The 24,260-nt window shown below is 44.5% G+C and overlaps 1 protein-coding gene across 3 annotated transcripts in view; it reads left to right on the forward strand.

Moving 5' to 3' along the window:
• Nucleotides 1-23,947, forward strand: part of TCAIM (T cell activation inhibitor, mitochondrial) — a 36,334-nt gene extending 12,387 nt beyond the window's left edge. For 2 of the 3 annotated variants that reach the window (XM_044679744.1, XM_044679743.1), the window contains exons 4-11: nucleotides 2,050-2,203; nucleotides 4,209-4,461; nucleotides 14,804-14,926; nucleotides 20,604-20,701; nucleotides 20,922-21,013; nucleotides 22,594-22,826; nucleotides 23,040-23,171; nucleotides 23,649-23,947. In XM_044679744.1, the coding sequence (XP_044535679.1) occupies nucleotides 2,050-2,203; nucleotides 4,209-4,461; nucleotides 14,804-14,926; nucleotides 20,604-20,701; nucleotides 20,922-21,013; nucleotides 22,594-22,826; nucleotides 23,040-23,171; nucleotides 23,649-23,874 (1,311 nt within the window). In that variant the 3' untranslated portion in view covers nucleotides 23,875-23,947. The remainder of the gene's footprint in view (nucleotides 1-2,049; nucleotides 2,204-4,208; nucleotides 4,462-14,803; nucleotides 14,927-20,603; nucleotides 20,702-20,921; nucleotides 21,014-22,593; nucleotides 22,827-23,039; nucleotides 23,172-23,648) is intronic. The other variant, XM_044679745.1, reaches the window with a different exon arrangement.
• The last annotated feature ends 313 nt before the right edge of the window (nucleotides 23,948-24,260 follow it).

Raw genomic sequence — 24,260 nt, forward strand, 5'->3', positions numbered from 1 at the left:
TGGAGACGGCATATGGTGGGGTGGGGATCAGAGGAGAGAAGTTATACAAATGCTTTAAGTCATTCTTCTGGGGCTCCTTGGCCAGAGCATCTCCCTGTGACAGATACCCTCGATTCAGCCTTTCCTGAGGCCTCCTTGACATTCAGACTCCATATTCTGGAAGCATCTCTAACTCCACATGTCCCAACTCTTCCCTGTCACTCCTGTAGGCACCCCATTCTCAGCCTTGGTGCCAAACTGAACTCCGTGGTCACCAGATCCCCCTTTCTCCATTCACATACACACATAGCTACCACCCACCCTAGCCACCTCTCCCCACGACCATCACGACCCTTCCATGCCCTCTGCAGACTTTTATGCATCATTCCCCTCCATCCATGCTGAGGTCCAGCCTTCCAGACCTTTGGAAGCTCTTACACAAGATGGTCCATCTCCTCCTCTGGGCTTTGGGAATGGGGGTTCCCAGACCTGGAGAGCTCCCCTTCCTCACCTCTGCCCTTTGAACCTCCAAACTCTCTCCTGCTCCCCACAGGTGCTAGGCCCATCCCTTCCAAAACTGCATTGTGTTCATTTTGTTTCTATGCTGAAAATCATCAGATATGTCCATGCTGTCTCCTCCGTTAGGATGGAGCTCCGAGCACTAAAAACAATTTCGCTTTTGTCTCTGTTGCCACCAGCATCTCACCTGGTGCCTGTCCCATCAGAGGCGCAGAATATATGCTTGCCAATTGAGTGAGGCTAATTGAGAGTGACTATGTAAGGAAGCAAATTTGTTCCATTTACAGCTCCATTGAAATTTTTGAACCCTCATTAGGTAAAGGGAGGGGGGGGGGGGAGAAAAGAATGCCCAGTTAAAAAGAAGCCAGAGCCACCTCTTTGTTCCGAATGTGGTTTTTGACATCTTTTGTTATTATGAAATAAGAAGCATGGTTAATTAACTTGCAGATTTGTCATTCAAAGCCAATCAATGTCTCAGACAGAACATTGGTGTGTATTTGTGCTCTTGGAAATGGTTTATTATTTTGTAATTAGAACATGCAAATATCACAAAGCCAGGAACACCTCCAGTCAGTGACTCCTTGCCCTGTCTCCTGCCTAACTTATGCTGGCTTTTAAATGGGTCCAAAGTCTTGATGGATGTCTCCTCCAAAGAGGCTTTCACCTTCTTCAGGATCTCCACTAGTTGAGTCCTCCTTTTTGATTCTCCATTCACACTTTGCACCAGGAGAGAGAGCAGATCCCTAAGATCTCTAGCTAATACTTTCTCCCACGTTCTCCCAAGACCACTAGAGGATTGGGGCACAATCAGCTAGACCCAGGTGGATTTCTTGTGTTACAAATCCTTTTACAAAAAAGATTCTTATACTTTCCTGAGTTTATTACAGTCTAGATGCCCCATATGATGCATATTGTTAGGTCAGAAGTGCCTGCCTGGGCATTACTTGGTCCTTTAGGTACACTGTTAGGGTTTGGCTCACTAGTTGGATATTCTTCTTTATTAACTGCTGGCTCATGATAAGTCTTAGAATGTGCAGAGCCCTGGACTTGGGGTTCTTTTTTGTTTTTGCCTATTTCACTGCACCTTGGAAGCTGGAAAAGCTTCCAAGTCCAAGAGTGGATTCTCTGAAATTTAATTTCCAAGGAAACAGTGACCAGGAAGGGTTTATGAAGACACATAACCAGTGGCTGAGACCCCTTGGACTGCTGTGCCTAGGGCAGGGCAGGCTCTTCACCAGTGCTTTCAGTGGAAGAGAACCAGGTGGACACGTTTTATTTCTAGGCCTGTATAGGCTCTGCCATTTGCCATGCTGCTGGCTCTAGAAGGCAGAACATCCTATCTAAACGCAAATAGACACATGAAAAGAGCAGAAGTCAGTGCTTTAGTAAACTCCTGGAGTCATTTTCAAATTTCAATACCCCATTACAAATATTATAAATTTTTAAAAACTATTTAAACCCTCTAATAATGTCATCACATACTAGGAATACAGTTCTTGTATTGTTTCCTTTGGTAGAGGTGTATATGGGACTCCTTCTTTCTCCCGCCAGGAAATCAATGAGAATTCTCTGAAGAGATTAAGTGCCTACTTGGAGAACCTCCAGAAACCGGGTTGGAAGACTTCGAAACCAACTCAGCTCACTTTTTATGTGAGAGAAACCGAGCAGACAACCTTGGAGGGCCCCGAAACATTGAATTCACTAGGTGCTGTGTCCATTTGTACAATACTTCTGACTAGTTTCATGCACATAGTCATAAATGTGAGGGGAAGAGTCTTTGAAAGATGCCTGGGTCCTAGAAAAGCAGGGTCCTTGAGCTCAGCAGCCACCAGCCTCAGAATCCCAAGAGCGGATTCTCTGCTAACTTTAGAGATGGCTTTGAGCAAGAACATATCTTTGAAAAATGGAAGGTTAGACCATATACAGCACATACTTGACTGTTTTGAGGTAAATAAAAGAATATTTTCTATTTCTTGGAATACAAGACAGCCTTTCTTTTATATTTTGTATGCAGGATATTGGCCATTTTGATATTTAAAGGTGATTCGGGGAATATGAACAAAGAGAGCTGCATCATGCTTTACTACCTTTCCTTCGCCAGGGTAGAAAAAGAAAAGTGATCCAAAAGCCTCTGATTGCTGCCTCTGCTCCAAGCCTGATCTGGCCCAGTTAGTTCAGGGTTAGCCCACATGAAATGTAAATCTTTTCAAAAGAATATCTTTGTACAACATTAAATGTTTTACATGTGGGTTTCTTTTAAGAAAAGTGCTGTGTAAATTAAGGAGGGTGATCGAATTCTTATTAATCTTATTAATAATATGAGGGGGAGAGAAGGAAAGAGAGAGAGAAAGTGTGTGTGTGTGTGTGTGTGTGTGTGTGTGTGTGTAGGCTGGGGTGGGGCAGTGAAAAGTGGACATTCTCCATTCCAGGGCTCATATCTAAGGGTTCCTGGAAGAATACTCTGGGAACATGGGCCATTGTCTGTCCTAACTTCCCATCCCTTATCCCTACTCAAAATCTTCAAGATGAAAACCATCAAAGTCGTAGAAAGGGAACCTCATGCCCTTAAGTAGGCAATACTTACCTCATTTTCTCCTGCATATTTCGAGGAATCTTTAGGACCTTCTATTATACATTAGTAGAGATCACTAAGACCCAGAGAAAAGAAAAATTGGTTTTAAATAATGAGAAGAAAGTCTCAGAACAGCTGTGATACCCAATGTCCCCCTCAGGTATTGTGGAGCAAAGCAGCCCTAATTGCTTACAGTAATTCTAAAGTAGATGAAAGATTACAATTTCACATGCCCTTCTTGTGTGCCTTTGATTCCCATCTTTTACCACCAGGCCTTGGAGTAATGCACATAGCATGGTACCATGGATAATGGCATCCGTGAGTATAGTTAGGTTTTTTAAAACTGTAAAAATGAACCCCATTTTTTCTATAGCCATTCTAGAAAATAAACTTCTTGTTCATCATTTAGTAACTTCAGTAACTAGATTTCTCAATGACTGGCCCAAGAAGATGATGATATATCAGACATTCAAGAGTCGTGGTGATTAATTAACCATGAAAATAGCCCCCATCCACATGGGTAGGCAAGTGTTACAGCCAGGGTGAGCACTGTCCCACCACACAAAAAAAGCTTAGGTCTCCATGGCTCTCAAAATCAGAATACTCGGTATACCCCAAAACAATTTCTCTGAACTTTTGACTAAAAGAGCTTGGCTCTGTTCTTCAGTAATGCTGGCACCATACAGTGCTGGCCCATTAGAAGGTCTTTTCTGCATTCCAACACTTAGGACAGTTTTTCCATGACTTAAGACTAGAGAGACAAACCCCAAACTTAATCCACTGGGTTGGGATTGATAACCCTTAATTTCTAAATTGCCACCCTCTGGATGGCTGCCCTTTAGCTGTAAAGGATTTACTTATCCTCACTTTTGCCCACGAGACATAGAACGTCCATTCTTCCAAAGGCAGGTGTAATTTGGGGAGGTTAAAATGTTTTCTTTTTTCACAGTGCTTTGCCATTAAAAATAATTTTGAAGTATTAAAGAAGAATTTTTAATTATACACTTAGATTTTAGAAACTGAGTATATAATGTGTATGAATTTTATAAAAAATTTTGAAAGAAAAAGATGACTTTTTTTAAGCAAAGATACTATTAGATTGAACCCATAGTAACTGTTCTGGGATTCCGTTTTCTAGGGTTTCGAGCTGTCACTTTTACTTTGCATAGCAGAGACCTGCTGAACACTGTCTTAGACATTCTCAACTCCTGTAACTTATCCACCGAGCACATCCAAAGCATGAACACTAATGTGACCTCACAAGCACCCAAGGGGGCAAAAAGAACATTTGACAGACCTATTAAATGGGACAAGACTTACTACTCCTTTACTGGATTCAGGGACCCTGAAGAAGAACTGGAAAAAGTCCAAAGAATGGAAACATCTCTTATGTATGTAAATACTTTTATTTCATTAAGCTGGTACTGCAATATATATATAAAATTAAAATCTCGTTTTTACAGAAAACTACTAAAAATAGTCTCAAGCTAGTTCCTTCATCTAGCAGCATTGTTTTTGAGATGATTTATAATTCATATTTTGTCAATCTCTAGCTTTCAAAACTTTGGTCTTCAATTTGCAATGATTATTTGGGGAACATTTCTTGAACCTTAATTATTTTTGATAATCAACTTCATATTGTTCTTGTGAAAATCCTGTATTTTTAGGACACATGAAACACATAAAGGGTAGCGATTAATCAAATTAAACTGGCCCTTTAAAACAGTAACTTAATGGCAGCTAGGCAGCACAATGGTCTGTGTGTCAGGCCTGGAGTCAGGAGGACCTGGGTTCACATCTGGCCTCGGATACATCCTAGCTGTCTGACCCTGGGCAAGTCACTTAACTCCATTGCCTATCCTTTACCATTCCTCTATTTTAGAACTGATACCAAGACAGAAAGTAAGGATTAAAAAAGAAAGGGAAAAAAACCAACACAGTAGCTCTAACAGCATTAAACCCAAGAAAAGAAATGCTCATGTTGTATTAGAGACTAATTAACAAATAATTCTTTTCCAGGTGAATTTTTTAAGTTACTAGGGAAAGATTCTGCCAACTTTTTAAAATATGCCTCCTTGATGAGAAAAAAAATAGAGTAACTATTTTCAATTTGGCAGACTCTGGGTATAGGTCTAACATTGATATTGTTTGAGTAAGTTAGTTTTGGAACTAATCATTAGCACATAGATACTCTACCATGATGCATTACTATTCCAGATAATCTGGTACAGAGATTTCCCTGTAATAGTCTTTGGCTTAAAGGAGAATTCTGTTAGACAATAAGGCTTTCAACTTGTAACAGAATATCCTGCAGGAGGGAGGCAGAGAATTTGGATTGCAAAAGGTCAGAAAGCAATTGTTAAAACTTGTTCTACATGTGGTTGAAAAGGAATGAATTGGTAAAAACCAAACAGAAACCCCCCAGTATACCTTAGGAGATAATTGATAGTCCACCAAAAGACTATCTGCTTTTTTGATTATATTTGTAGATCTGCTTCTCCCAGGTCCCAGCTGACCAGCAGTAAGACTGATCCAAGAAGGGGGTGAAACTATTATGGGGAGGGGAAGGAGGAGACATGAGCATTATTAAGCATGTACTATATGCCAGGCCCTGTACTAAGCCCTTTAAAGATATCCTCTCATTTGATTCTCATAACAGTACTAGAAGGTAGGTGTTATAATTGTCCCCATCTTATAGTTGAGGAAACAGAGGCAGGCAGAGGTTAAGTGACTTGCCCAACATCACAATGTCACAACATCAGGAAGTCTCAGAGGCTGGATTGATACCCAGATGTTCCTAATTCCAAGTCTTGTATTTCCCATGATGCCTGCCATTCTTCTCTTGGATTAGATTTGTAACTGTGTGAATCTGCAGGCATCACTGCCATGAAAAACCCTGGCCCTTCTCATCACATGGTCTGTAATTGCACCCACCTTATGCTGTAGATGTTCAGGAAAATGTGGGTCATGGAATATGAATATAACAATGCACCAGGAGATAATGGGCAGTCAACAGAAGAAGGGTGAAGGAAGGCACGGCTCAGGGCCAGGCCAGAGCTGGGGAAGGGCCAAGGGACAGGCAGGCCAAGAGCTGCTCCCATGAAACCAGTGCACACCCCTCAGGGATCCAAGAGAATGAGCTCAAAAGCTCATCATCACAGTCTGGAAACTAGAACGGGATTTCTGATGAAAACTGACCTCCAGTGAGAGCCTCAAGAAGGCTGTGGAAGAACTTCAGAGATCCGCCAGTTTGCCTGGGGGTGGGACCAGCAGGAGAGAACTCATGACCCTGAGCACTAGGGCTAAGAATCAGTCAAGTGAGGAAGAGACAGATGAGAACTGCTGAATCCGTTCTAGCCCATTCACCCTCAGAGGACTTTCACTGACTATGCCCAGGACCTGTAATTTGTCCTTTGGAAGATAGTTTTTCCCCTAAGATTCATTTCCTCACAGTTGAATTTGTATGTGGAATGGCTAACCAAGCAAACGCTAGTCTGATGAGCTGCTGGGGCCCCTTTGGGGTAAGCTGACAGTTCTCTGGGGCTGACGATCTTCCCAAGGTTGAGGTATATAGACAGGAACAACCACTGAAGTGACTGGCCCAGAACATCCACAAACCTTCTCCCTGATAGCGTGTTGGTTACTTTCTCAGTGACTGAAACATTTTCTGTTTAGAGCAAGAAACTCAAGGGGTGCCAAAGATCCTGGTGTGGTCAAAAGGGCTTGAGCCACTCCAGGATATTGGGGACACCCTAGAAATCTGATCTAGAAGGGCTTTGCATCCATTAGCTTGTCCGCCTTCTGGTTTCTACAATTTCCTTCCAGTTTTAAACAAGAGCTAAGAATTGATAGTGGTCAACATAGGTTCAACACAGGTCATTTGGACAGGTTAGTGATGTGCCCCCTCTACTCCATCACCCTGGGCAAGGCACCTAATCCCTGCATGCCTGAGGATCTTCAGGGTTCACGTTGGTAAAAGGGAGTTTCCTCCAGGAGAGTTGTCTGCAACAGATGCTATTGCAGGTCTGAGCCCAAGCTGGGAAGAAAATAGCCATCCATGAAAGAAGTCTGTGTCTGGCTGGGTGCCTGAAGGGTCAGCAGAAGTGTAGGCTCGTTTGCTGATTGTTCAAATCTCTTTGATTTTTTTGACACTTTGATTATTAAGAAGGTTAGGCATTTCATTCTGTAGCTTTAGGTGGAACTGTCAGATAATTAGCAGCCTTTGCTGGGCATCAGCACTGTGCCTGGCAGCCCTTGTCATCAAGGGGAAAGGACATAGTGGTTGTGTGTGTCTCAGTGGAGCGAAGGGGTAAATAGGCAGGAATTTGGGAGGTGGGGGAAGGAGGTTCAGGAGATGCCTCACGAAAAAGGTGGCTTCAAGGTCATCTGATAAGCTTTGAAGGATAATAGGGTTGCTAAGGAATGGAGATGAGAAGGAAATAATTGCAGGCACAGGGGGCAGACTGACAGAGATGGGAGGGGAGGAGGAGGAAGGAGCTGGCTTGTGGAGGGCTTAAAATGCCCAGAGTTTCTGTTTGATCCTTGAGTATTAAGGAGGTTGGAATTGGCTGACCCCCCCCCCAAAAGAACAGCAGGAATACTTACTTGTCTCTGTCCAACTTATTAGCTATAACATAGGAAGAAGAGTAACCGGAGAGAGACAGCTAATTCCCAGGAGATGGTATCTGAGAAGAGAGCTGGCCTCAGATGTCTGTTTGAATTTGCCAAGTAAGGATAAGAAAGAGTGAAGTAGAGAGCCTAATGCACCTTACTCCATGAGTATCACTGAGACTTGGCAGACTTGGTCACTTAACCAGAATATGACTCTGAAGGCACAGACCGAATACAGCTCAGTTCCTTTTTGACCCTCATGGTTGGTGAGCCAGCCCAGAAAAGGAGCAAAACAACCGAAGGGAGAGACAGGAGATGACATGTGCCAGGGGAGTCAAACCACCAAAAGAGCTTGCTCAAGACCTGGAGTCACAGAGGATTAGGAATAGCCATCTACCGGCTCAACTCCCTCCACCATTATCCTTGGAATTGCAACCTGAGCACTGCTTCTTCAGCCAGGGACCCTGAAAATTCAGAAGATAAGGTTCTTGATAGGATCAAAGCACAGGATAATATCAGTGGATCAGTGTTGGAAATGGCTATAATGTTGTCAGGGGACGTAACATTCCCATCTGCTTTGCCACTGCAGCCTGGGCCTTTCCATCTGATTGGCAGCCAGAGCCTACCTGTTTTTCCCCATTTGAACTTCTTGAGCAAGGACTCTCCTAATTTTTTTGGTATTCATATTCCCAGCTCTCAGCACAGTGTTTTGCAAATAGTAAGGTCTGAACACATTACTTTTCCTTCATTCAGTTTGTAAAGGGAACAAAACAGACAAGAGGTGCTGAAGTAGCATCGTATATTAAGGAGATACACTTGGGAAGAAATCCCAGAACCCACAGTAGGAAACATGATGGAAAACAGCCAGATCAATATCCATGGCTAGGAAAATGGAAGCTATGTTGTCCCGATCACACACCACAGGCAAAGGAAGTCCGTGAGGACCTGAGAGAAACAGAGAACAGACATGGCAGCAAGACATGACATCATTATGAGGAGGGACTTCAGCCAGCCCTCGAGGAGATTAAACATCAAAGGATAAAGCATGGGACAGTTTGAGGAAGAAGAGAACCCAACCCTGGGATATATGAGGAGAAGATTCACATAGCTCCCACTTAAACTGAGCCTTGAAGCAAGGGAAAAGTTGTGAGAAGCAGAGACAAGGAGAGATCATTCACGTGAAAGCCTGAAGATGAAAAATAGAACTTTTAGGCCTGGAGCAGTGAGTAGAGCAGGGTGCCTGGAATGAAGAGTATGGAGAGGAAGATAATGGGAATGAAACAGAGATGGACCAGCAGAAGCCATATTGAGAAGGGCCTTCAGGGCCAGGGTTAGGAGTTTGTCATTTATCCAGGGTACAGCATTTGGATGGGGATGAAAGAAACCAATGTGACTGTGCACCCTCTTTAGATATTCAAAAATACTTACAGAGGATGAAAAGAAGGCAGGGAATGAAGGCTAAATTCACAAGTGTGGCACTGCTTTTGGAGCAGTACAGCTTGAGATGAACCAAGACTGGTGATCAGACCTGAATGGTGACATTAATGGCATGAAGATTCAGTATTTGTAAAGCACTTAGCACAGGGTCTAGTACACAGTAGCTGCTATATAAACACTCACTCTCTTTCCTTCCCCTTGGGGAAACATGGTAGGTCTGGGCCAGATGTAATGAATGCTCACCAGTCAGAAGCCCAGGATCCAGGGCCAGACCTCAAGCCCCTAGTCAGAGGTGAAGGCCAAAGAGAAGGTGCATGGCAGGTTAGAGATGGCAAGTAGGTAAAGCAAAGCCCCTAATAGGAAAAGCCCTGAGGCTACTGTTTAGGGACCTGTTGCTATCTTTGTTGAGGCTCTACTCAAAAGGCTGGGATACCCACCCTCAAGATTATAAGCAGAGACGCTGCCCCTGAAACACAGCCCTCCCCTCCAGAAATAAGTCAATATGGCACTTTTATTGAAGGCAGCCAGGCAGAGTTCTCCAGCAACGTATAAATAGGCTAATGTTCTCTCAGCAAGATTCCCAAAGCAGGGCACAACTGCTGGCTGAGAGATCTTTTCATCTGAGAATCTTTGCTTGTTGGGGAAGCAGATTCCCTGGGGTTAGGGAGAGTCCGACATCTTCCTGGACATCAGATGTCAGTGACTCCCCTCCCATAAATCAACAAGGGTTCTGCCAAATTGGCCAGGGTGGAGGTACTTGCCCACTTGGCTGCAGCTCTCTAACTCTGATTATGTTTGTCATTGACTGGGCCTGTGGCCCTTAAAATGAGTGTTTGATTATTTGTTTGCTTGGGACCCTGACCTGCTCAGTGCCCTGCCTTCAGAACGTCTATCCGAACTAATCTAACTGTAAGGGTTAAATTGGGGTTCTGACTAAATAAGAGTTATAAATTCAATGTTGTGGTCACTGAATTCAAAATATTATCCCTAAATCAGAAAAAACTGTTAGCAGCTTTTATTTATAATGAGGGGAAAAAAGAGTTGAAGTATGAAATGTAGGAGGAAAAGAGGTAAGGAGTTGTCTAACCTATCCTAAGTGCTGATCAATGAAATTCATCTCTGCTCCCTGACAAAGTTCCAATCTCCACATGGAAGTCTGAGTCAGTCACCAGCAAGCCAATGCAGGATCCAAGGAAAAGAATCTCTCCATAGAACTCAAACTGAAGGGAGTGTCCCACCGAAGCACCAGTGAGCAGAGAGGGTCTCCTCGAAGAGCCACCAAAGCAGGAATCTCTCCAAGCCAGAATTCCTGAGAAGTCCAAAGGAGAAATCCCAAGCAACAGTCCTTCAGAGAAATCCAAAGGAAAAGACTCAAGGACAGGACGTTCCGGATTTTTTATAGTCCTTTTTCCACATCACTTCCTGCCCCTTCCCCTCTTCACAGGAGCCAATCACAGCTTCCAAATTGCCTAGCACTGCCCAGGGTGGGTGGTGTCTGTGGAATCCACCTCTCTTCCTCTGAGGGTGTAAACTCTTATCAAATGATTCACAAGTTTCTGACTGATTGAGTTAAAAGGATGGAGCTCTCCAAGTAAGTGACTTGTGAATTCTCTTACTTGATGGCTAACAAAGTGTTAAGTAGGGGGTTTCCTTGATTGATTAACTCAAATAGACAAAGAGAATAAAGAATTCCCTTTCACATAACCCTGGAGTTCATGGCCCCTGAGCCTTTCCCCAAGGTGGGTTCTGTGACCTACTCACCCCCATTGCCTCACCAGAACTGTCCGTGTCACCCACAGTCTTGCTAGTTCCAAGATTCAGGTGCTGTTCACAGATGTGAATGTCTTTTGCTGCTTCAAGTCTTAGGTCACAAAATGAAGATTTTACAGATAAAATGGGAGGTGATTCATCATGATGTGACAAACACATCACAGAAATGGTCAGGCCTCAGCCCAGGTTTTCTTGCTCCCATTTGGTCCTCTTGGCTCTCATCATTGTGGGTGATCTGAACAGCTGAAGGTTGCAGCTCCATTCATTCTCATCTTGAGCTATTCTCCATATCTAGCCCGAAATCCTCTGTGAAGACATAGATCTATGTTACCTAGTAGTGTTTTATTTCTAAAACAGCCTGTTTTATTTCTAAAACAGTATCTAATGGTACATTAGATAGAGGGCTGGCCATGGAGTCAGGAAGACCTGGGTTCATACTGGCTATGTGACCTTGGGCAAGTCCCCAACTTAACCTCTGAGTGCCCCAGATTACACATTATTGATATTTATTGCACAAATCTGAAAGGGGGAAACATTCCAAAGGCTCAGTGTGAAAAGTATCCAGGGGAGATAAGTGCGGTATTTGAGAAAGAAGACTGGTGGACTTTAGGTACTTCCCGGGGTTTAACTCCTTCCTTCATGGAGAGACTCCTTGGGAAGCTGCTGTGAAGTCCCTTTCCAGTTTGAGGAATTGGCCTCCAAGTTCTCCTGGAGGTGATCAGCCGATTCCAGGGGTCCTTCTCAGGTTATCAGAGAAGGACACAAAGCAAACCCCTCTCAGTGAAGAATCCCCTCACTCCTAGCCCTAGACACTATAGTAGCCCTTTGAGAGGTGGGGGATGCCTGCTGTCACACTGATACTAAACATCACTTAAACATCACTTTTTCTTGTACTTTGACTTCCCAAGATGACTATGTAAATTAATGCTCCCTTTTAAAGCACAATAGATAAGTTTTAAATCACTCTGAAATTATTAGATTTCATTTTTCCTTTTCAAAAAACTGCTTTTTTTAAAGGCATTTCTTTAGATTCTCCCCACCCTCTCGAGTATCTGCTTTCGTTCTGTCCACTAAAACAACCCCACTAGTGGGGGTAGTAAAGAACATGTCGACATTTGTGCCCATAGTTGTGAAAATTAAACACAAGAAAAAATGCCTTTTAATAAAAGGGCATACACACACATTTCCATATATAAGGGTATAATAGATACACAGGGATGATTTCCCCATGGAATCAGAAAGCCCAATGTTAAACATGAGATGTCATTCTCCTTGTATCCAGGGCAGGAAGTTAAGGTTTGTCTCCATGGAAATTGAGGACAAGGATTTTGTCAGGGCCTGTGCTTACCAAAACCTAGGTAAGAATTCAGACATTTTATTTTTATTTTTTAAACCCTTACCTTTTGTCTTAGAATTGGTACTAAGTATCAGTTCCAAGGCCAAAGAGCCATAAGAGCTAGACAACTGAGGTTAAGTGACTTGTCCAGAGTCACACAGAATGTGTCTGAGGCCAAATTTGAACCCAGGACCTCTTGTCTCTAGGCCTGACCCTCAATCCACCAAGCCACCTAGCTGCCCCATGAATTTAAATATTTTATATGCTGAATGATAGGAACATTTGTACATTTAAAAAAATTAGTTATTTGTTTTAATTGGGTATTTTTTGGTTGTTTTTGTTTAAAGATTTAATGCAATATTTGTCTCCCAGAGTTCACCTTCCTTCTCCTTCCTCCCCCCAAAACAGAAAGATTGTTTGATAACTTATTGGGAGCTTTTTGTGGTTTTACTTACTGGGTGAGTAGTGTAATTTGCACAAAGCTAAATGGTGGCTTGGTGATTCCTGAGATCTTTTGACATCAACTTCTTATTCCTGGGTGGAGATGGCCCTTGGCTAGTTTCCAATTTTGTTTCAGTTTTTTTGATTGGAAAATTGATCAAAGATTAAATTGAAAGCTATTCAGCCAAAGTTTGATGGTCTCTAACAGTTGGAGATCAGCATAGCTAAAAAATTTCAAGTGAAGACTTCTGAAGCTTTTTTTCCTTTTATCTAAGCAATTTGGGGTAGGGATTGGGAATCCTGGGGCTATTATAATATAGGAATCATGGACTGTGATGGTCATAAGGGGCTGCCTGGCATCCTGAGGATAAACAAAGCAGCATAATGGGCCTTTTGAGGGGCTCAGGGTAAAGAATGATGGCAGAGTTGAAAAAGAGCTCTACCATCTATATGTGACTGTGTGACCTTTGCTGTACATTTGTGACATCTCAAGACAAATTGGGAAAGGCATTACTTTAGATGTTTGTCTGCATGATTCAGCCTTCTTGGTTTATCCTTCAAGCTTTAGATATTTCCAAACTATTGATTTTATGTATTTTGTTCCCCATACTATGTTGAAATTTCAAAGAAGTACACAATGCAATACCTGTCCATTCAGGATGACTTAAGGAGAGCACGACTAAGAACAATGCAACAATTGGAAATACATGTGAAAGCTCACTTCTCCCAAATCAGGGGGACCATTGGGATCATAGCATCTACAGATTTTAAGATACACATTTTCTTAACTAGGGTGGTTTTCTCCCCCCCAGTTTTCTTTTTTTTTCCCTTTAAACCCTTACCTTCTGTCTTAGAATTGATGCTGAGGGGGCAGCTGGGTGGCTCAGTGGATTGAGAGCCAGACCTAGAGATGGGAGGTCCTGGGTTCAAATGTGGCCTCAGACACTTCCTAGCTGTATGACCCTGGGCAAGTCACTTAACCTCCATGCCTAGGGGTTTAAAAAAAAGAATTGATGCTGAGTATTGGTTCTAAGGCAGAAGAGCTGTAAGGGCTAGACAATGGGGGTTAAGTGACTTACTCAAGGTCACCCAGCTAGGAAATGTCTGAGGCCAGATTTGAATCCAGAACCTTCTGTCTCTGGGCCTGGTTCTCAAGCCACTTAGCCACTGACCCCTCTACCACTTTTCTTAAGCAGTGACAGCAATTCTTTCAAAGAAATGATTATTTTACTCTGAACAATAAAACTGTGATGATGCACATTAATGGCCAGTACTCGCTTCAGAGAGGAAGCAAATTCATGGGAGTATTTGAGGGGCAAACCACTTCATAGACAGGAGGAAAGAATATCTAGAAAAATAGAATGATACTATAGACCTATGATGGCAAACCTATTGCACATGTGCCAAAGATGGCACACAGAGACCTCTCTCTGGGAAGCCGCTGTCCCCGGCAAAGCTGCTCCCCTCCTCCTCTCCGCTGTACTTCCCCACCTGTCTGCGCTTACTCCTCCCCCTCCTCCCCACAGGGGCATGGGGAGTGGGGTCTCCTCTGCCACCCCTAGCAGCCCCACAAAGGCTAACTGCTCTTCCTCTGCTCCCTGCTCCCACCTCAATGTGGGTCACAGCCCACTAGGCATCCCCACTCCCAGCCCGGCAGAAAACAGCCTAAAAGGGCTGAGGTTGTATCTCTAGACAAAGCAGTGGGGCTGTATTTGAATTGGACTCAACAAGGATATGCATCCCGCATTGTAATAAAAAGCCACCACCTTCCCAACCCTACTAGTCTTCTCTGGCCAAGCAGAGCCCAGCAGCAGCCTCTTGCTCACCCCTGGCACAGCTGGATGCAGTGGCAGGTCCCTGTGGCATCAGGGGGCAGCTTCCCCACTCCCCACCCCTACATGAGCCGGCTGTACATGGCACACAGCACATGATCTCTAATGGGTTCATCATCACTAATAGAGACTCATAAAAGTCTGGCAGTCTATAGAAATGCAAATATGTTTAACAAGGTCTGAGTTGATTTTGAGAAAGCTTTAACTCTCCAGTCACATTTGTCTTTTAACAATAGGTGTTTCAGCTTTATATTCTTTTGGGGGGAAAAGGATGGTTCCAATGGTTATATCTCTGTCTCTTTCTAGATCCTGGTTAGGTAATAATGAAAAAAGTGCCATTAAGAAGCTGACCGATAGTTTGCCGCTTAGAGGGGAATTGGACCGTTTGAAAGAAGAACTGTCTCATCAGCTCCTGCTCTCAGACATCAGGTAATGATATAGAAGTCAAACTGAGCATGTGCTGCCTCCTGGTCCAGCTTTCTTCTCTTCATCTTAAAACTTCTATTTGTCTTCAATATTATTTCACTAATAATAGCTAAACATTTAAATAGCACTTAAAGGTCTTCCGAGTACTCTTCAGAGCTCCCTGTAGGATCAAAGTTTTAGAGTTGGAGGAATGATCCTTAAAAACAATCTTGTTAGACTTCTTTTATGGATGCAGAACCAGGGGTCCTAAAGCCATCTAGGGACTGTGAGACTAACCATCATCTGAGCCTTCAGTGCTGGGGGAAGGTCTTGCCTTGATGCTGATAACTGCTGACTGATTAGGGTGATGGTTGCTGAAGGCTAAGGTGGATTCAGCATTTCTTTAGAAGAAACAGTGACATTTGCCTCATCTATTGACTCTTCCTCTCACTTGAGTACCTAAAGGCCACTGTAATTGGCCTAATTTTAATACTATTGTGCCTCAGGGAATGGTGGAGATCCAGGAGAGAGAAGTAGGGAGCAACTGATTAGTGGAACAGTCAGAATGTACACAGAATTTATCAGTTATGGTCTCCATCTTGTAGTGACACAATTCATGGCAGCCCAAAAGCGTTACAGTAGTAACATCAAAGATCACCAATCACAGACCACTACAGCATATATAATAATAATGAATAGCTTTGAAATACTGTGAGAATTGCCACATGTGACACAGAAACACAATGGGAGCATATGCTGTAGGAAAAATGACGCAAACAAACTTGCTCAACTCAGGGTTGCCACAAACCTTCAATTTGTAAAAAATGCCATATCTGTGAAGCACAGTAGAATGAAGTATACCCCTCCCTGAGATCTGATTTGAATTTGGGGCTTCCTGACTCCAAGCCCAGTGTTCTGTGCACCACAGTGCTCTGTAGGTAGGTTTTACTCCCCCAGACCATTTGTCTATTTGTCTATAAGAGTGACTATTTGTCAGATAGTCTAACTTTTCTAGGGAGTAAACTAGTAGAGAGTTTGACTCTTCTATGAATCTAAAAGTCTTGGGATCAGGTTCACCTCCTGATAGTCACGGCTCTTAGTGACCCTAGCAACTCTTTAAGACTAGTGTGGTTAGAGGGAGTTTTTCTTCCTTGGCAGCTGTTTCCTATACTAAAGACATCAGAGGTCTGGACAAACAGAAGAGAGGGAGGACAGAGCCAAGCAAAAGCCCAAACCACTCTGACTATCCTTCAAAAAAGTGCCTCAAAATGACAGGAATCAAGAACCAACAGCAAGATGAAGTGAGGGAGCTCTCCCACTGAACACAATTTGAAAGGTAGGCAGAAAGTTGATTTTCACAGGATAAGGGGGAACTGGAAGCAAAACTACATACAGAGAAGCGCTGGCCGACCACCTCCTCTCCCCCCAGCTACTGTGCCAGGTTCTGAGCCTGGCGTAGGCCAAGTTTGGGATCCCAGGACCCTAGCTACACCAAAAACAGAGCACCTTAGACTCCTCCCCCCCTTGAAGTCCCAAGCCCTGGTACCACTCCTCAGTAAGACCCGGAAGTCCATAGTACTTGGCCTTTTCAAGCCTGCACTGTGGTGAAGATCTAGCCCCAGGGCAAAATATCTCCCAGTACAGAGCCCTACAAACCAGCCCCAGAAAGACAGAAGCAACAGCTTTCAAAATTCCCAGTCCATAGGCCAAAAAAAAAAAAAAACAACAACTGGGAAAGTGAGCAAATAGCAAAAGAAACATCTAATCCTAGAAAATTTCTATGAAGACAAAAGAGTGAACCACAGAGTCATTAGGGGATGGTGAGATCCAAGCAACCACATGCAAAACTTCAAAGAAAAATGGAAATTAGTTTCAAATGCTAGTTGAAAAAGAAATTCAAAAGTCAAATAAGACAAGTCAAAGGAAAATGGGAAAAGAAATTAAAGTAATGCAAAAAGAAAACAGCTTAAAAAGCAAAATTGGTCAACTGAAAAAAGAGGAACAAAAATCTAATGAAGAAAAAGCTTTCTTAAAAAACAGCATTGACCTACTGGAAAAAGAGGCAAAAATAAAATCAGTGAATAAAGAGTTCCAGAAAAATAGAATAGTTAAAAAGATTTTGTCAAATTGTAAGAATTAAAAAGGGTGTCCAAGTTGTAAGAGTTTTAAAAATTGTGGTCACTGTTAGAATAATTAAAAATTAAACTATGAGTATGTTATTAGCTTTAGTAGCTTTATTTCAGCAAAGTAGCGATAGTAAAGAGAGGGGAAATATAGGAAGGAGGTAGAAAATTTTGCCTAGCTAAATACCCTAAGTCTGAATCCGAGTTCTTCCAGACCGCAAGTATGAATCCAAAGGCAAATCTCACCAACCCATGAGTGTCTCCAGCCAAGAGTTTCACCAACCAAAAGAGAGTGATTCCACCAAGACTGAGCCTCCAAAGAGAGTCTCACTAAAGAGAGCATCCCACCAAAGACAGGAAAAAAGCTGAAAAGCCAGTGTCTCCAGCCAGGGTCTCCTCAACCCAAGCAAGTCACTGAAGCTGAACTCCTCTCTCAGTAAGAGCCACCAATGCAGAATCTCCAACACAGAATCACCATCACGGAATGAATGTTCAGCTCTCCAGTCTTGCCTTTTATAAGCCCTTTTCCCATGTCACTTCCTTTCTCTCTGGTTTCTACTTCCTTTCAATGTGAGCTGGTCTATCTCTACACATCTCAATGGTAAAAAGACCTCCAGATTCCTGATTAATTAAATTAAAACAGGAGGGGGGGAGAGGGGAAGGAGGGGTGGGTGAGAGAATCCAAGTCCCTGATTGATCAAGTTAAAAAGAACAAAGGGAGTTAAATCCTCTTTCACAAGGTCTTGGAAGAAATTCATTCTTTAAAAATTAGAATTGGGCAGATAGAAGCTAATAATTCCACAAGACATCAAGAAACAATAAAACAAAATTTTTAAAATGAAAAAGTAGAAGAAAATATAAAATATTTCATTGGAAAAACAACTGACCTGGAAAATAGATCCAGGAGAAACAATTTTTAAATTATTGGACTATATGATTAAAAAAAACTGTTAATTGGGTGATAGCAGTGGTAGTTCAGATATGTGGCTAGAGTAAGACCACCTGAGTCTTGCCACCTAGCTAGATGTTCTACCACCTCCCTCCTTTATAACAGTGCCCAGGCAGGATCCTTCAGGTCAGTAGATGGTATCCCATCAGGTCCCACCTGGGGTTGATTGATGATGGATATTGGGCTCTATTAGCCTTGGTAACGGTTATCTGACTGCATTGCTCCCTTCCCAGAGAAGTTATGAAACAACCACTCCAGGAAGGCACTTGAATAGCTTTATCTATATTTAGCAAAGAAGGAATGTTAGGAAATGGGAAGAGGAATAGGGAAACACTAAACTAATTTTGATAATAGTAATCCCTCAGAGCTATAGGCAGGTAAGTGAATCTGGCTTGTTATTAGCTCCTCTGGCTCAGCCTGGCCACAGCCAAACCAGAGCAAGCAAGCTGTTGTTTGATGTCTTTCAGCTTCTTCTTCTTGCTAGATGTTATGCCTTTACAGCCTTCAGGAACCACCCTTTTTTTCCGCCCTCTTCTTCTCCTGCCCACTTCCCGGATCCCTCCTGGACCGTGGGATACCTAGATATCTAAAGATGGTTTGAATTCCTAAATCTAGGGGACAGTAGAATAAGAAAATTCACGGTCTAGATACAGGTTGGCATTGTTAATGAGATACAAGACAGGAGTTCTTGCAAGGTTGAGTCAAGCAAGTCACAAATCCCAATAGACCAGGGTCTACAGATCTCAGATCCAAGGGAAATGAACCTAAAGCCAGGGCTTCCAGGGTATTTATACCCCCCCTGGCCAACCGCTTTCTCCCCTGTCCTCATGGCCTCTGGGAACTTTCTGATGTCCAATGGTCTTCACCTGTCAATCAACAGTGAGACTCTCTGCTCCCAGAGTTTCATTTTAACATGAGGGACTTACAACAGGGAATGCCACCCACCTCCAGAGCAAGAACTGTTGGAATTGGATGGATGTAGATCAAAATATAGTGTGTTTTCCATTTTAGTTGGGGGTCTCAGTTTTGTATGAATGTGCTCCTGCAAGTGACCACGATAGAAGTATGTTCTGCATGATAATACATGTAAGGCCCAGCTCAAATTGCTGCCATCTCCAAGTGGGGAGAGGGAAGGGAGGGAAGGAGATGACTTGGATCTTATAATTTTAGAAAACATATATTGAAAATTATTATTACATGTAGTTAGAAAATAAAATATCTTTGATTTTTAAAAAATAGGGAAAAAATGAGCTGGAGAAAGTGGCAAAACACTCCAGTATCTTTGCCAAGAAAAGCCCATACGGAGTCACAAAGAATCAGATACAATTAAACAACAAAAATGTTCACAGATAAAGCATTAAAATCTAAGCTCAGCAGATCAAGAACATTGTCAGTGGGCATTCAAGTAATATCAAAAATATAGGAACATCAGATTTAATTTTTCCTCTAAATTTTGAAATTTTTTTATTTAAAAATTTTTAAAAGTCAAATCATCATATTGGTTTCAGTATAGAAAATTATGAAATATAAGACCATATGCCAATGATGGTGAACCTTTTAGAGATAAAGGGTCAATGTTCTGCCCCCCCCCAAGAGACCGTGTGCCATGCCCCCCCCGCCCTAGAGACCAAGTGCCCCCCCTCACCTACCCCAGACAGGGGAGGGAGGAAGCACTCCCATTGGCTGCTGGGCAGAGGGGCGGGTGATGTCCTCAAGTGCACGTGGAGGGGGAAGGGGAGCTGCCGGGCCCCACCTCCCTCTGGCTTTCTAGTAACAGACTCTGCTGCGGTGATGGCAGGCAGGCAGGCGTGCCGACAGAGAGGGTTTTGCCTGCCGTCTGTGGCACACGTGCCATAGGTTCACCACCACAGCCATATACCTTTAAGATCACAAATCATATCTCTGAAAGAAATACCTGGCAAAAAGGAAAATCACAGTTAACGTTTGACCACAAACAAGTGTTACACATCCCTGATTTCGAGAAAAGGTTGGCCTTTCTTTGGACTAAAGCAGCATATGATGTACATAGAAATGATTTTCTACATTAAAAACTCAATTCTCCAAAGAAATATTTTTAAAAGGTGGCATGATGCAATGGCTGGTGACTTTTTAGAGAGATGAAAGGATTTTATTAAGAAAAAGGGAAATAATGCTTTTATAATCTTGGCAGAGAAGAGGGCCTGGAAATTTCCAGTGAGAAAAGTCTACCAGTACAGATTGGTACGTGCTTTGCGGCTGCCCTTAACAACCCAGGCAGGCGTTCCCAGCTCTGAGGCTGGCACTCTCTCTGCCACCCCAGCCGCCTCCCCATCTTGACAAAGCGGGCTGTGTTGTTGGTACTTTTCTCCTGTTTCCCACTTTATAAACTTCTGTCATAAGCTTTGCAGTTCAGTTTGCTTACTCAGCTTTAAGTTTGTAGACTCTTCAACCCAGCTACATTCTCAGTTCAGGAAAACAGAGCAGATGCTGCAGTTTCTTCTTTCCTCCCTTTTTCCAAGGCTCTCCCTGGTGCTGGTGTCGATGCTCATTCGGCTCTGGAGGACCACTCCGGGCGACGCTGACGGGCCCTCGCCCCGCGCGCCTGGTGTCCCCCAGCGTGCCGCTGACCTTCTCTCTATTCTCTGCGCAGGTGGCAGAGGAGCTGGGGAGTCGCGCACCGCTGCAGCCAGCTCCATAGCTTAGGCCGCTTAGCTCAGCAGAACCTGGAGGTCCTGCAGAACATTAAAGGTGCGTCTTCTCGGAGGGGGGCGCAGGGCGCCATCCTAAAGCATTTCTGCTGTCTACGCCGCCTTCGCCAGCCCTTGGGAGATAGCCCTCGTGTCTCGGAATGGGAATAAGAGGAGACCCAAGTGGCGCGGCAGTTCACTGTAAATGAGGAAGCGAGCTTAAGTACCAGAGCAGGCGCCCACTGCTCTTTGTGTCATAAAGGATTTCTCTTTATTTTCAGGTTGTACCGTCATCTTCACAGACCGCTCGGGCATGAGTGCCTTGGGCCATGTCATGCTGGGAACCATGGATGTTCATCACCACTGGACAAAAGTAAGAAAAATCTTGAAAGCAAGACTATTTCAGTGTCTTCAAAAGCATCTATATAATTTTTATCTAAATATCTTCATAAGTGTAAGATGATTAGATTTTAGCCACCAGGTTCTATCTTTGCAGCACCATTATCCAAAGTTTACTTTATCAAAATATCCAGGTTTTTGGCAACAAGTAGGTAGGATATTTGGGGAAAATAACTCAGTTTATTTTTCCCACTTTTCATTTAAAAATTTTACATTTTATAAACACAGCCTAAAAGCCTTCAACCTGTTTTTCTCAGATTGTCTTCTTCAGCTCTCTTTATCAGAAAGTGATTTTTCATCATTTTGCCATTTTTTTTCCAAGTAATGAATGACAAAATACATTTCCCCATTAGATTTTTGTCCTTTTGTTGAACTTAATTTTTTTTCTTACTTTTTCTCCCTCAATTACCCCATTTGTTCAGATAAGCATTATTTAGTGATATTTTACATGATCACTTGATCACCTGCACTCATAAGAACCCTGGGTGGCCAAGATAACCCATCCCTTGCCATTTACTCAGAATTATTTTGTCCGTTTTCCCCACCTATAGCCAGAGGTGGGTTGTTCCATTCTATTCTCTGTTTTCTACCATGAGTACATTTTAAAAAATAAAATGTGGGGCAGCTAGGTGGATTTGAGCCAGGCCCAAAGGCAGGCAATCCTGGGTTCATATCTGGCCTCAGACACTTCCTAGCTGTGTGCCCTTGGGCAAGTCCCTTAACCCCAATTGTTTACTGCTCTTCTACCCCAATACTTTGTAGGAATTTCAAGACAGAAAGTAAGAGTTTAAAAAAAAAAATCGAATGCCAGAAGATCAGGGAAGATAACATAAGATGCAGGTTTCTAGTCTTAGATTTTCTCTGTGCTTTCTGGATCATGATAAGGATCTTTTTGCCTCCCACCACACCAGGCTCTGCCTTCCCACCATTTTGTGGTGGGAAATATGTAGACAATTCCATGCTAAAAACACTAATTTGATATTGCATATTTTTCTATAGAAGGATATTTGGGCACAGTAAATAGAGGGACTACCCAGGGCAGGTCTTGGTCTCTTCAGGGGGCTTTTCTGGACTCCTCCACGGAGCATCCTTAGGAGAAGCAGAACATGAGCGTACACGAGTGGCCTAAATAGAAAGGGACAGAAGACTTGTTTTCCAGAGATGTTTTAGGACTAGATAATCCCTAACACTAGTTATGGGTTCCTTTTTGGGGCCAGGCCGGGCCAGGCCAGGACCGTTGCAGTCACACTTTTCTCAGCATCCCTTATGGAAGTCGATGTTGGAAAGAGGACGGCTGCGGCCGGGGCTCTCCTTCCCTCGGACCTTCTTTCTCCCCATTGTCAGTTGTTCTGAGCTCAGCACGCTGTTTGGGGAACCTTCCTCCGTCCTCAGGGGCATGAGAGGTTTGCTCTCAGCTCCCGGGATGGCCCGTGTCTCAGATGGGGCTCTCCGTTCACTTTCTGCCCTCCCCCCAGTCCTCGTCCCCTCGTCCTTGGGGAGAGCCGAGGCCCTCGTGGCTCCGAGTAAGCGCCCGCCTCTCCTCTCTGGCCGCAGCTCTTTGAGCGCCTGCCCAGTTACTTCGACCTCCAGAGAAGGCTGGTGCTTTTGGAGGAGCAGATCAGCCACCTTCTGGGAGGCCTCCAGGTGGTCTACTTGGAGGAACTGCAGCCTGCGATGACCATCGAGGAGTACTACTCGGTCCTGGACTGCTTCTACAGCCGCCTCCTCAAGAGCAGGATCCCCTTCCACCCGCGCAGCCTCCGCGGCCTGCACATGATCCTGGACAGGTGAGGCCGTCGGGTGTCCTGGGGCTACGCGGGCTGGGTGGGGAGCGGGCTGGTCCCCAGGGACCCCTTCAGGAGGCCGGAGGCTGACGGCTGCTTGTCCTGCCGCTGCCCTGCCCTTGCCCGCCCTTCTGGAAGACACCTCTGAGCTTTCTCACCCGAGGCTCCCCCTTCCATCCGCCACACCGCAGCCATGTTGTTTCCCTCTCATTCCAGCAACAGGTACACCCCCAGTCTGCACGAGCTCGGCCACTTCAACATCCCCATCCTGTGCGATCCCGCCTCCCTCCAGTGGTTTATTTTCACCAAAGCAGCCCAGGCCAGAGAAAACATGAAAAAAAAGGAGGAGTGAGTACCACCTTGTGCCTGGGCCTTGGCTCCTTTTCCAGATTGAGATGGAAGGGGCCGCGAGATGGGAGGTCCTGGGTTCCAGTATGGCCTCAGGCACTTCCTAGCGGAGTGACTCTGGGCAAGTCACTTCATCCCCATGGCCTAGCCCTGACTACTCTTCTGCCTTGGAGCCGATTCTAAGACACAAATTAAGGTTAAAAAAAAAAAAAAAAAAAGATTAGAAAAGGTCCCGTCCTTTAAAGGACCGGAAAGGTTCAAAGGAACCTGATGGCTCTGCCCCTGGAACCTGGCCGTGTCTTCTCTGGCCCTCCCTGAGCCCTGTTGTCCAGAGGAGGCCCATGTGGAGGCCCCAAGCCTGGGGCTCCATCCAGCATCCCAAACCTAGGCTCAACCCAAGCGTGGGCCCCCAGAGCAGTCCTGTGTCCCCCGCCTGGCCTCCCATCCCTGACGTCCACTTTCTCATTCCTGTCTCAGGTTAAAGACAATGGAAGAAGACTTGATGGCGGCTTCGGTGCAGAAGTTCTCCCTGCAGCGGCTGTACAAGGAGCCTAGCGTGTCCAGCGTGCAGATGATCGAGTGCTGCAAACGGCTCCTGCAGCAGTCACTGCCGTCGCTGCAGGGGATGCACCTGTGCGTGTCCCACTTCTACTCGGTCATGCAGGATGGCGACCTCTGCATCCCCTGGAACTGGAAGAGCTGAGCCGCCTCCTGGGGGGCCGGCCGGCCGCGGGGCCTGTACATAGAAGGCGCTTAATAAATGTCTGTGAACCGAAGTGGCGTGCTCTCCTCCCCTTCTTGTGCGTGCTCCGACTGGCCCGAGCTCTCCGGAGGGGTTTCAGAAAGCCAAAAGAGAAAAGGGATCTGGACCATCGGCCTTGCACTGAGCTGGGACAGGGCCCGCATGACACATTCTGGCGGCCTTCAGCTTAGGCCTCCTTCCTGGAGGCTCTCCAGCCCATCTGGGAGCTGCCATCATGGCAGGATCGACTAGAAGCCCAATGCTGGTGGCCGGGGAGTCGGTGAGCCCATTTTCCTGCCTGAGAAACTGCCCTCAGGAAGACTCCAGCCACCCCCCGAAGGGGGCCT

Source organism: Gracilinanus agilis, chromosome 5, assembly GCF_016433145.1.
Source record: "Gracilinanus agilis isolate LMUSP501 chromosome 5, AgileGrace, whole genome shotgun sequence".
Classification (NCBI taxonomy): domain Eukaryota; kingdom Metazoa; phylum Chordata; class Mammalia; order Didelphimorphia; family Didelphidae; genus Gracilinanus; species Gracilinanus agilis.